This window comes from Carlito syrichta, unplaced genomic scaffold (assembly GCF_000164805.1).
Source record: "Carlito syrichta isolate Samal-C Ts95f unplaced genomic scaffold, Tarsius_syrichta-2.0.1 Scaffold305280, whole genome shotgun sequence".
Taxonomy (NCBI): domain Eukaryota; kingdom Metazoa; phylum Chordata; class Mammalia; order Primates; family Tarsiidae; genus Carlito; species Carlito syrichta.
In genome coordinates, this window is record NW_007249376.1 from 335,836 (window position 1) to 349,936 (window position 14,101).

The 14,101-nt window shown below is 39.7% G+C and overlaps 1 protein-coding gene across 1 annotated transcript in view; it reads left to right on the forward strand.

Moving 5' to 3' along the window:
- LOC103263821 (protein shisa-9-like) overlaps positions 1-14,101 on the forward strand; it is a 314,329-nt gene that overhangs the window by 271,799 nt on the left and 28,429 nt on the right. The window contains 1 exon segment of the mRNA XM_008061480.2: positions 9,025-9,180. Coding sequence (XP_008059671.2) covers positions 9,025-9,180 — 156 coding nt within the window.

Consider the following 14,101-nt stretch of genomic DNA (forward strand, 5'->3'; position numbering starts at 1 on the left):
GCCCAGCAGGCGAGGCTGCAGTGGCCGGGAGCGGCCACTGCACTCCAGTCCGGGTGACCGGGTGAGACTCCAACTCAATAAATAAATAAATAAATAAAATTAGCCAAACTGATCTAGCTTCTGACAGTTGTTATTTGTCTCTCCTGCATGGAAAAACTTAGAGCAAGCTGTTGGTATCTGTAACTGAACATTTTTACCTTAACTGATCCTATCTGCATTGAATTCATTTTATTTCCCTATTTAGTAACTAAGAATGGTACTTGCATGATCGTTACCTTGGTGTAAGCCTCCTAGATGCAATTGTATTTGAGCAATTGTATGTTTTGATTTGAGCAATTGTATCTTAACCTTCTTTGAAAACGATGGTCAGATATACGAGGCTCCTTCTCTGCCTTACGAAGAAGAGCACAGGATGATAACATTGTCTACTGACTGAGGTTCTGGATGGAGAGCAGCATCACAGAATAGCAAGTCTTCGTTAGTTATTTCTTTTAAAAAATTTCAACAGCTTTAAGGGGTATAAACGGTTTTTGTTACATGGATGCAGGCAAAGAAATCTGGACTTTAAGTGTACCCACCATCGCCACCTGTGCACATTGTACTTGACAGGTGTTTTTTCATTCCTCTCTCCTTTCCTCCTCCCTCTTCTGAGTCTCCAGGGTCCATTATACCATTCTATATGCGTTTGAAGATCCTTGGTTTAGATCCCACTTATAAGTGAGAACATGTGGTATTTGGTTTTCCATTCCTGTATTATTTCACTTAGTATGATATTCTCCAATTCTATCCAAGTTGCTGCAAAATACATTTCATTCTTTTAACACTGGATACTATTCCTACACACATACACACAAAATGCCAAAAATGTAGACACTTTTTGAAAAAGGAAATAAAAACTCTATTAAAATTGTAATACGCATTTTATACTGATGACAAAAGATGAATACAAATCACGTTTAACTCTTGCAATTGCAAAAGGTGCTCAAAGCAGTTACTATCAGCATCCAGGCACTTCTGATTGAGACGAACTACTGCAGGACTTGTTGCTGTTTGGAGTCTCCAAGATCTGTCCTAGTGCACATCACACACAGTACCATGCATCTCAAACTTATCATGAATGCATGCAATTGTTAGATGTGTTGGAAGTTTGGTTGCATACTCATCCCTCCATTTTATTTCCACAATGTTCTCAAATTTCAAATACCACTTCAAAACGGTCTCACACTCCTCAAATGACAACCATGCTTTTGCCATTTTCTTTGACTACTGCCTGTTGCATGGTGACACTAGCATTAATTTGATTAATGCCAACTTTTGAGTGAACATTATACTGCACATCGCTACAGCTTCAAAAAGTAGTATGTAGATAACATTGCTTAAAATGTGTTTACATTATTTTTGCATCCCTGTTATATGTAAATGCGAGGTGGGACCAAGCACTCCTGGAATTATATTTTGGAGGGCGGGTCTCTTGTAATATAGGTCGCCTCTACTAGTTAAGTGTTCTAGGAACCCATTGGCATCAGTTTAAACATGTCAATAAATGCGCGATTTCTTATAAATTATGGGGTTTTGTGGGTATACCATATTTTCATTATTCATTGATCAGTTGATGGACATTTAGGTTGGTTCCATGTCTTTACAATAGCAAACTGTGCTGCAATAACATATAAGTGCACCTGTCTGGATTTTTTTGTTTTTTGTTTTTTTGGTATGATGACCTCTGTTCCTTTAAAGGTAAATACCCAGTAAGTCAAATGGTGGACCTACTTTTAGTTCTTTGAAAACTCTCCATACTGATTTCCACAGAGGTTGTGCTAATTTACATTCCCACCAAGTGTACATAGGCATTCCCTTTTCATCGCATCTGCATCAACATCTATTTTTTTTATTTTTTGAATCACGGCCATTCTGACAGGCATAAAATGGTATCTCATTGTGGTTTTAATTTTCGTTTCCCTGATGATTAGTGATGAGATCTTTTTCATGTTTGTAGGCCATTTGTATATCCTTTGGAGAGAAGTCTGTTCATATTTTTGCCCACTTTTTAATGGGATTATTTACTTTTTCTTGCATTTGTTTGAGTTACTGATAGATTCTCGATATTAGGATTTTTTTGCATGTGCAGTTTGCAAATATCTTCTTTTTTTGTATAATGACATCTGTTTCTTTAAAGGTAAATAACTTCTGTAGGTTGTAAATTTGCTCTGTTGATTATTTCTTTTGCTGTGCATAAGTTTTTGTTTAATTAAGTCCTATTTGTTTATTTTTGTTTTTGTTGCATTTGTTTTGATGATCTTAGCCATAAATTCTTTGTGTAGGCCAATATCCAGAAGAGTTTTTCTTAGGTTTTCTTCTAGGATTTTTATGGCCTTCAAGTTTGGCATTTAAGTCTTTAATCCCTCTTGAGTTAATTTTTGTATATGGTGAGAGGAATCAAGTTTTATTTTTTTCTGCATGTAGCTCTCTAAATTTGCCAGCATCATTTGTTGAATAGGGTGTCTTTTCCCAGTATGCATTTTTATCTGTTCTGTCAAAGATCAACTGGTTTGTAGGTAATTGGGTTTATTTCTAGACTCTCTATTCTGTTCCATTGGTTTATGTGTCTGCTCTTGGACCAGTACTGTGTTGTTTTGGTTACTATAACCTTGGAGTATAATTTGAAGCTGGGTAATATGATGCCTCCAACTTTGTTCTTTTTTGCTTAGGATTATTTTGGCTATTCTGGCTCTTTTTTTCCATATGAATTTTAGGATTTTTCTAATTCTGTGAAAAATGATATTGGTATTTTGATAGGGATTGCATTGAATCTGGGTACATTACATTGGGTAATATGGTCATTTTAACAATGTTAACATTCCACGAGCATGGCAATGCTTTCCCATTTATGCCTTCTGCAATTTCTTTCATCTGTGTTTTTTAGTTCTCTTGTAGAGATCTTTCACCTCCCTGGTGAAATATATTGCTAGATATTTTTGGGTTTTGGCAGCTATTATAAATGGAATCAAGTGCTTGATTAGATTCTCAGCTTGGTTGCTACTGGTGTCTAGCAATGCTACTGATTTGTGTGTGTTGATTTTGTATCCTGAGACTTTACTTAATTTATCTATCAAGTCCAGAAGTTGTTTGGAGAGGTCTTTAGGATTTTTTAGATATAAGATCATATCATCAGCATACCAAGATTGTTTAATTTCTTCTTTTCCAATTTGGATAAGCTTTATTTCCTTCTCTTGACTGATTGCTCTGGTTAGGACTTCCAGTACGAGGTTAAGTATGATTCATTAGTTATTTCTAGGGGTCATAATGAGTTGCAAGCATAATAAGGTGGAGAAGGTTTTCTTGTGGCATTGGGTAGGAAGTACCTTTCTATAGAGGTGGGTATGCTATCTCTGGCTGGGAAATGTCCAGAAGATAAATCATTCTTCTCAGAGCAAGACATCTTACTGGATTCATCTGTAGTTATGATTGTGCAAAATAAATTATACTTACGTGTATTTATATGTAAATTTATGCATATGCATGCATACATATTCATATATACATGTGTGTGTATGTACATATTTGTTTGCATATTTGTATATGCAAACACACACACATATTTATTTCTCCTTTCAACTTGGCAAGGGCAGGATTTGCAGATTATATCCCAGATCTCACCTACTCTGTTCTCATCACCTACCCTATTGTTCTACTTTTCTTGGATTTCGACCTGGGTTTACCTCACATCTGTGCTTTTGTATCATCTTTTTAGCTGGATATGCTTGTGGAAAACTCACAGAATAACTGGGTTGCCAGAACTGGTCCATCTTCCTGTCCAATAAAATGGAAATGACATTTTAAAAAGCCAGTCACAAATGTCTGTTTAACAATTTTTGATTGCTGCTTTGAAACTGGGTTTCAATACCTATGAATATTCAATGCCTGGAAGCTAGCACAAAATGGCTATTCAAAACTGCCAGAAATTTGATATCTGAGGTTCTGAATGTGAAAGTGGGAATGTGACTTTGGGGCAGTCTCATTTCTTCATTGAGAGGTATCAGTTTCGTGGGGTCTTAGTCATGCCTACTTATATTAAGTAACTACTCACTGCCCTTGAAGTAGTACAGGACAGGAGAAATAACCTAAAACCAAATACTGGAATATTAAGTATTATTTTTAATAGAATAAAAGTCTATCCCAAGATGTTCTGTGAGAAACATCTCTATCGATTTTTTTCCTTAATAAAACATTCAGCTTGCCGGGCCTGGAAATAGGTTGTGAGCATAGTAGGTGGGGTCTGGGTCTGAGGGAGCACAGAGATGAGAGAAAGGACTTATGCAGGATAATAGGCTTTAAAAGTTCAACTCTTTGACTAGACAGTCTAGTGTTTGGGATGTATCTCCAGGGGAAAAAGGACTTGCTACTGAGATTAACTAATAAGTGTCCTTGGGCACTCTCTATACACCACTCAGTCAATTTGCTGTTTGAAACATCTGCTGTAGCTCTGTAGAAAACCAAAGGGCAATGCCATTTCCATCTTGATACAAACCTTGGGCTTCGCTTTCTTCACTACAACCTCATAGACAGCCCTCCCTCTGGTCAGTTTCAGCTTCCCAAAGGAAATCCAGATAGCAATTGTATTAGTCAGAACTCTAGGTTGTAAGCAGCAGGTATCCCAAAACATAGAATTAGAATGGGGCCTTTTTATCCCCTCAGCTTCCCTTGTGTTGGGGTGATTCTTATTCCTTCACATTGAAGAATACTTTTCTCCATATGGTAGGTTTAAACTCAGATGACTTCATAGCTTCCTAGCTCTTTGATGGCTCCAAGTAGAACAACATATGGAAGAACTCTGATTGGCTCATCCTAAATCACATGCTCCCCTTTGGCCCAATCACTGTAAGAATAAGCTTGTATTTTGATTGGCCTGATTTGGGTTCCATGCTCACTCCTGTGTCCAGAAGGGTGGATTACTGTACCATGTGGTCCTTACTATTTGTGTGCACTTGTCAGCTCTCTATAAGGGTTTCTCTGGCCACCAGAGCTTGCTCTGTTTGTGAGCTTGGTGAGCTACAAGCACTGAGCAATTAATGTCTCCCAGAAGCAGTCTTCAATCAGTGACTGATGCAGTTTGGTGTATAAATACTAAGGGCTTTCTTGGCCCTGAGGTGACATAATTTTAAGGCATGTGTTCAACGACATTTATCAAAATTCCAGAGTGGGATTAAACTCCATTTCACCTCATTGCATCTTGCTTGGTATTGCATTCTTTATTTGCTTCTTTTTCTTCCCTTCTTACTCCCCCACTCTTTTGCTACAAGTATTTCCTGAGGTCATCTCCCAAATATACTTGCATTTGAGTCCTTATCTCAGTGACTTCTGAGGAAAACCAAACTAAGACAGTTGCCAAGATTGGTACCTCATCACATGACTTAAGTGGGGCTAAAGCAGTGTACTGAAAAGGGGTATTCCTGAATACACAAACGGTAACTATTCACTAAAAATATATCAGGAAACATATACATGCACACACATGGAGCAGCATACAATGAGGACTTATGGCAGACAACTTCCAGTTGGACCAATATTTGGGCACAAAACATGTCTGGTCTGACATGTCCGATGGGCTGGCTCTGAAAAGAAGAATGCAAAAGGCTCTTGAGATCCAGTTTACAGTGAAAGCCATACCTTACCAACACCTTTTCTACCATCACTTAATCCTGGGACTCCCCCATACCAGCCAAATTTCAACACAAAAGCTATTATGGAAGATGGAATTCCCCCCTTCTCCAGATGCTGGCCAAAGTCTGGGTTACAAGCTGTATTTCTGGTGACATTCCCATTTAGACACTCGGTTTGTATGATACCCCATACATGTGAAGTAAAAATAAATCTCTCCTTATCTCTGTGCTTCAACTGTAGTGTTCCTGCCTCTTTCCATTAGAGTTTGTTGCTTTCTAAAGCCAAAAATATTTCATATACATTATGGGTTGCATTATCTAGAAGCAAAGCCTGGAATAGGGGTTTAGGTGCGTGAGTTTTTGAGGGAGGGCTCAGATAACAAACACACACATGCCTCTAAGGTTGTGAGGGATGCACAACAGGAAGGGTAAAGGAGCCATGCAAAGATGATGTCTCAAGTAAAGTTGAGGGGTTGTCCCATTTTACAGGCCATGGACAAAATTTAGTACTACCTGTTTTTGTAAAAAGTTTTACTGGACCACAACCATGCCCATTTATTTATACAATTGTCCCATGGTATCCTCACGGAATTGGTTTCAGGACCTTTGGTGGATATCAAAGTCCACAGACGCTTAAGTCCCATATATAAAACGGCATATTTGCATGTAACCTGTGCATATTCTCTTATGGTCTTTAAATCATCCCTAGATTGCTTATACTGAATGAAATAGAAATGCTATGTCAAAGGCTGTTATACTTTGCTTTCTTATTTGTATTTTTTTATTGTTGTATTTTCATTAAATTTTTCTGCTGAATATTTCCAACTTATGATTGCTTGAATCTGAGCATGTGAAACATGAGAGTGCTGGCTTTTGTGCTACAATGGCAAAGTCGAGTCATTAAAACAGAGATTGTTTGGTCTGTGAAGCTTAAACTACTTACTGTTTGGTCCTTTACAGAAAAAGTGTACCTACTCCTGCTTTGAATCTGACCCATTTCATGTGAGTGCTGGAGTATCATCCGTTATTCCATAAAGTTATCCTTTAGGCAAAGGGTTGGTCTTTGGGCCTTAGAGTCAGGGGGCATTGCTTTCTGAACACCCCAGGTGTTGAGGATGTGTATGAAGTGCGTTTACCCCAGGGTGGAGGCTTTCTCTGAATAGTAAGGGCAGCTATGAGCTGTCAGCAATCAATGCTCACAGCATCTGGGAAATGGGCACACATGCCAGGTAAGGGGGATATTTCAAGGTAACACCAGCATCCACTAGTTTGTATCTGGATCAACACATGTGCTCCCTGAAGCTTGAGAGAACCCGTATTTCTCACCTGAAATGGAGCCCTTGTTTTCTCACCTGGATTTGTCTTTCTCACATTTCATTCCTGTCTCCTGTCCATCTATCCCGTCTCTCTTGGAATGATGATGGGGACCCTTAACAAGATCTGCTAGATTCCCAGTTCCACATCATTCCTCTTTCCCCTTGCACTATATCCATTAGCCATGCAGGACCAGAGCCCAGGGGGTACTTCTTCAGCTCCTACACCTCCCAGGTTCTGCCCAGCTTCATGGATTTTACTCATGCTGTTTTCTCTGCCTGGACAACCTCCCTCATGCCTTCTACCTTCCACTGCACTGAACTAACATCTTTCCTTCCTCCAGAGCTCAGTACAGAGAATATTTCCTCAGAAAAACATTCTTGAATCTCTCTCCCCATGAATCCCATTCCCCCTAAGTAGCCAATATTTAGTCTGTGTCTTTATGTTTTCTGTCTTGTGCAAACAGCACACAAAATTATGCATAGATGTTCTTTTACTTAACAAAAATGCTATATTATTTGTATTACTTTGAAACTTGCTTTTTTTCCCTTTGATAATATCAACTATAAAAACTACCCAGTTTGACATGTATAGAGAACTAATTTTTAATTCATATTTTTCTTTTAACTGCATGATATTCCATCATATGGGGACATATTATGTACAACATATATATTACAATAATTTATATATGAATGCTTATGTTGATAAAAGTTTAGATTGTTTCTGTGTGTGTGTGTGTTTTCATTTTGCAAATAATGGTGAACAAAACATCTCTCAACTAATATCCTTGTATTCTGACGCTTATATTTCTTCTGGCTTAGTCTCAAAGTGGTATTGTTTGTCCAGTATATACATGAACTTTACATTTAAATACACAATGTCATATTTCTTTCTGCAAATATGGCAAATCTCACATCCACCAACAGATTATAAAGCCTTTTTATTCCCAACATTTTTGCTTGTACTGATGTCTTTCAATCCTTTTAATGTCTGCCAATCTTTTTGGCGAAGGAATGGCTTCTCATTATTCTTTAAAAAAAAATTAGTTTGACCAGGCTTGGTGGCTCAGCCTGTAATCCCAGCACTTTGAGAGGCCGAGGCAAGTGGATAGCCTGAGCCTGAGGGTTTGAAACCAGCCCGGGCAACTTGGCGAGACCTAATGTCTACAGTAAAAAAAAAAAAATTAACCAGGCATAGCAGTGCACGCCTGTAGTTCCCACTACTTGGAAGGTTGAGGCAGAAGAATACCCAAATCCCAGCAGGTCGACTCTGGAGTGGCCGTAAGTGTGCCACTGCACTCCAACATGGGCAACAGAGTGAGACTCCAACTCCCCACCCCAAAAAATAGAGTTGTAGGGTACAAGTGAGGGTTTGCTACATAAGTAGGCTGCGTGCAAGTTAAGTCTGGGTTTCTAGATGACCTTCTCTCACTATGGTAGTGGACTAGGTGTGTTACCATGTTGTCCCCCTCTCTCTTTCCCTCCTCTAGCAGTGCCTTGTGACAGCTGATCCCATACTTATAATAATGCGACTAGTGCTCAGGGCCTGCTAATATGTGAGTCCATACAGATATTCAATTCTTTGTTTCTGTGATAGTTCACTTAGTATGGTGGCCTCAGCTGCAACCAAGTTGCTGTGAAGGTAATGATTTTGTTCTGCTTTATGGCTGTGTAATATTCTATCATGTATATGTACCACACTGCATGTCCTTGACTGCTACTGAAGTTGGACATCTTTTTATACAAATATTGTTTTACTAACCAAAATAACCTCTCCACTGATACAACCCTAACATGTTAATTTACCGTGTTCTGAGTGCATCTTTCACCCTTCCAGTTGATGAAAAAACACCCACCTTTCCTCATTTACATTTCAATGAAGATTATGAACTGAGTTGTGTTTGGATACATTTGCAGACCCTCTGCTGTTCTGCCATTTTGTCCCCAAAGGGTGGGGAGAGCTTTGGTCTCAAGGTTGTGGTGACAGAAGAGAAGGTAGAAGGTTCTGCCCTGTCTTTGACCATCTCCTTTTGTCTCTTCACTTTCAGACACCACCCAGATGAACAACGCAATGCCCACCTCTCCTCTGCTCCAGCAGATGGGCCATCCACATTCATACCCCAACCTGGGTCAGATCTCCAATCCCTACGAACAGCAGCCACCAGGGAAAGAACTCAACAAGTACGCCTCCTTAAAGGCAGTTGGTAAGGGCTTCTTGATGGATCTTTCTGTTTTCTTTCTCCCTCCCACCCCCTCCTGTATTTTGTCGCTTCTTCTGGATCTTGTCCTCTCCAACTTTTTTCCTTTTCCTTTTTTTCTTTTTATTTTCTTTCTTTGGAGACAGAGTCTCACTCTATTTCCCGGCTGGAGTGCAGTAGTGCAATCATAGCTCACTGAAGCTTCATATTCTGTGATTCAAGCAATCCTTCCACCTCAGCCTCCCTAGTAGCTGGGATTTCACGTGCATGTCACCACACCTGGCTGATTTTTTTTTTTGGTGGAGATGGGGGTCTCACTATGTTTCCCAGGTTAGTGTTGAACTCCTGGGCTCAAGCAATCCTCCTGTCTGGAATTACACACATGCGCCACCACACTCAACCTCCTACTCCATTTTCCAGCTCTCTTTTTCTTCTCTCTCTCTCTCTCTCTCTCTCTTTTTCTCTGCTCTATCCCTCTCTTTCTCACTGTCTCTTTCTATCTTTGTTCTTCTCTTTACCATCTAACTTCATCATCATCATAGTCAGAGAAGGAGCTAGGTAGATAGGTCCTTCTCTGACTATCTCTGCCTCTATCATCTGTCTCTATGCCTCTCTCTCTCTCTCTCTCTCTCTGCCCCCCTTCCTTTCTTCTGGGTCTCTCTACCTGGGACCCAGTTTGTTAAGACCCAGAGCCCTTCAGCTGCTTTCTCTGACCCAGATAAACTCCCACCTTACTGTGTGGAGTAGGGTGATCCAGAAAGGGATAAATGTGTAGCGAAGGCTGTTTCTTGGGGGAGGGGAACTGGAATCTCATTTGATCCCACTGACACTTCATCCCCTTCACCATCCCCATCTGCCCTAGTGAATCTTCAGGGCACCTTGACATAGAATTCAGGTCCCCTTTGGTAGCTAACACCCTGCCCTTTGGTAGCTAACACCCTTCACCCTGCCCTTTGGTAGCTAACACCCTTCACCCACGCAATCCATCCCATTTGGAGTAGTCAGTAAGCAATATACATTCCTATCCCAGGCTGCTTCTACTCTTCACTATGTTAATATTAAATGGGGATGGGCAGCCCAGAACTACTACTAACGGAGTTCTTATCAAGGGCAAGAAGCTGCATTTACACACGGACTATTTTTCTCATAGCAATCCAAAGAGGAAGGCACAATTATTATCCTATCAGATTAGGAAAATGAGACACTAATGGTCTAATTTAACTTGCTCCAATTCAAGCAGCAGTGAGTGACAGAGCTGAGAATTGAATCCCTGGTTTTATCACTCCGAAGCCACTGCTCCTACCACTGCTCCGGGTCTCACCTTCAGTCCGTTCTTCATGCATGCATGAGGGAGTGTGACAGTAACCTTGCAGTGGCCATGCACCTCAACAATTTACTCCTAGAAGAATTCTGTTGGATGGAAGCCACGGCCACAGCAAAGTCAGTGATTCCCAATTCACAATTTGCTGTGGCAACTCAGATCTCCCTGAGCAAATGGTTCTTACTTGCAAATATCTATCAGTAGAATCATCTGGATAAAACCATGTAAAACATACCAATGCCCTAGTTCCACCCTAAAGCTTTTAATTGAACTGATTGAGGATGGGGTTCAAACATGGACATTTTTAAAGAGCTTTTCTAATGTGAAGCCAGGGCAGGGAACTATTGATGAAAACCATTCCATCAGCCCCACATCCAGGAATACCAAATACCATCCCAAGCACTTGCTCTGAATTTCCTCTTCCAGTGCCCTTAATTGTGCTCTACATTTCTGTGCCTTCAGATAGAAGGAAAAGGAAATTCCTATTTTCTTTTCACTGTTTCCTGTGAGTTCTGTTTCTCCTCCATGCTGCAAATGAGAGATTTAAAGTCCAGATTTTCCACTGAGAGATTTAAAGTCCAGATTTTCCACTAACCGGTTTCTTCTCTAAGTTTATTCCCTGGGGAGGAAGAAAGAGCAAGCTATATATATATATGTGGTTCAAATCCTAGCTCGACTTCTTACTATCTACATGGCCTTGAGCAAAACTTAACCCTTTTTCAGGGTCTCAGTCTTCTAATTTGTAAAATGGACATAAAGGTGCCTATGAGCATAAAACAAGACGATTCATATTATAGCCTGGTAAAGGATAGTCATTCAACATATATTAGTTACTTCCCTTTTCCAGAGCCCCATGGTCTTGTTACTAGTAGTTACATGGATGAATCCTTTCCTGATTTCCATCTTATTAGTGTGCTTAGGTCTCAAGTCAAGATTTTTAAACATCCTCCCTTTCAAATATGGAGTCTTCTCCTTCCCAGCAGAATTAACTGTCAGAAACTCCAAAATGTTAAAAACAATTCACTTTGGGTGAACTTTCATTTTATTGGTAAAAGTCTTTCTGCTCACTAGCTATTTATAAGACCTATTTATTTATCTACTCCCATATACTTTTGTTTTGTGGAAAAGACCCCACAGACCATGAGCTTTCTTTTGTTATCAGCTACTCATTCTGTTTTCTTCCCCATTGCCAAGCCCCTTGTTAAAGATAGAATGGAACATACTTGATTATTGACTCCAGGATAAAATATCCTACTTCTATTCCAAACTAACATCAGCACCTAAAGCACAGACACTGTTGTGTGTCTATGATGCTTGTGATATCCATGGTCTATAGACATCAGATTCACCAAACATATTGGTGCCTGGCAAAGGACCAGGCACATTCTAGGAGCATAGTAAGTGCTTTTACCAGAAGTCTATTATTAGGAATTCATGTTCTCCAATCTACAACTGCCAGACAGAATCATTTGATTAAGTCAAGGACACAGGTTTGCAGACTGACAAAAGCTTTTCTAAACCTGGAGCCTTATAAGACCTTACATACTTGTTACCTATGTTTCACACAGAATTTTTATGCTCAACAGATGTTGGCTTATTATATCAGGAGGGCAGACAATCATTCTGCCCCATGACCACAGATTCCTTCTATTCCGTGTTGCATGTTTGCATAGCATATGCACCCTGTGTTCAAATACACTCAGTTATTACTAGAACGGGATGAGGGTTGTTGCCTAGGAAAGCAAGAGTCAGAGCATCATTACCTGCAGAAGCCTTCATTCTCTATTTGGTAGCCTTGCTGTCAGATGATACATAGCATATTTGATTCTTCAGGCACACACATTAAAAAAAACCATCCAGAATGTCTTTTTCCTTTTGAACTGGTCACACTAGCCTATGCAATTTATTTCTTCAACTCAAGGTTTACTCCCCTCAACGCCCAGTCGTTCTCTGGGAAAATGACAGATGGATATTCCAACGGAGCTTTTTGATCTCCTCCAGTATTTATGTGGGCCTCCTTTACATAGTAAATGTCTGCAGTGCATTTATAATTACAGTTGCTGTATAAAAATCATTTGACACTCTGAGTAACCCACTGTTCCATAAATCAGGAGCTCTTGAAATGTTTGTTGAATGAATGAATGAGCTTGTCTTTGACAAGAATTTTTTAAAAGCTTGATTTTTAAGAACGCACCCTTATATCCCTTAGAAAGCTCTAAAGAGTCTCACTTGGGGCACCCTCTCCAATCCTTGTTGTGGTTGATGTACCCCTCATTTGTCATTCTTTTTATGACTATTGTGGGAGTTCTCAGGGATTTATCTGAGTCATAGACGGTTGTGTGAATCTGGAGGGTCAATGTGAAGCTGACAGGGGTGCTGCTTGACCCAGTATTTGCCTGCACAAATAAAACGCAAATCTCATAATAAATGTTCTTTCAAGGGTTCTTTATTAAGGTATAATGTGATCATGGTGTGAAAGTTAAAATGTATTTCATTAATGAAATCATTATCATTCAGGAGAAAAGTTGTATAAAAAATGGGTTGCTGAGCTAGGCGTGATGGCTCAAACCTGTAATCCCAGCATTTTGGGAGGCCGAGGCAAAAGGATTACCTGAGCCCAGGGGTTCAAGACCAGCCTGGACAACTTGGTGAAACCTCTTCTCTACAATGTATCACAAAATTAGCCAGGCATGGTACCACACGCCTGTAGTTTGGCTGCTTGGAAGGCTAAGATGGAAGGATTGCCTGAGACCAGCAGTTCAAAGCTGGGGTGGCCGTGAGTGTGCCACTGCATTCCAGCCTGGGTGACAAAGACTCTGACTCAAAAAAAGGGGGAGATACTGTTGAAAATTGCAACCTCTGATAATCAGACTCATTTTCTAAAAATGTTAATCCAGTGAATAAGGAGAGAGTTAGACAAACTTTAGAATTAACTACTAAATTCAAATATACCTCTGGAAAAATAAATTTCTCCAGGAAGTTTTAGTATCCAGAACAGTGGGCAGGTAGAAGCTCTGTCTCAGCCGAGGTTCTAATCTTATTTAGCTGTGTGACTTTGAGCTGGTCATTGAATATCTCAGATGAGAAGGCTGAACTATAAGGTCTCAAGCTCTATTCTAATTTAAAATTAGAAAATTAAATAATTCCACTCATTATAGTCATTAGAATACCTGTGGGCCATTAAGTATATCCCATTCATTCACTGCCAACTCTGGAGGAAAAAAAACTTGAACAAAGGATGTTATCAATTGTTGTTCCTGGGACGAATTATCCTCAAACCTGTCTTCCTTTCTATTGTATGGTATTTTATTTTTGTTTGCTTGTTGAAATCACACTCATTCATGTTTAGAGAGAAGTCTTTTCTCTCTACAATTCAGGGATTTTGGTATGCACCATCTAGTAGTATACAGCATGTAACTAAACAATGGCTTCTGTTTCCCAGGGTTTCACTATCCTGCTTTTGGAAAAATAATCACACACGTTGGACCGTCAAGGACTAAACCACATAGGACTTTGTTCAAGAAGGGAATGATAGGGTGGACTTATCAGTCACACCATTCATTCATTCTCCAAACATTATGTCCAATTTTCCTTGATTGCTGGTCC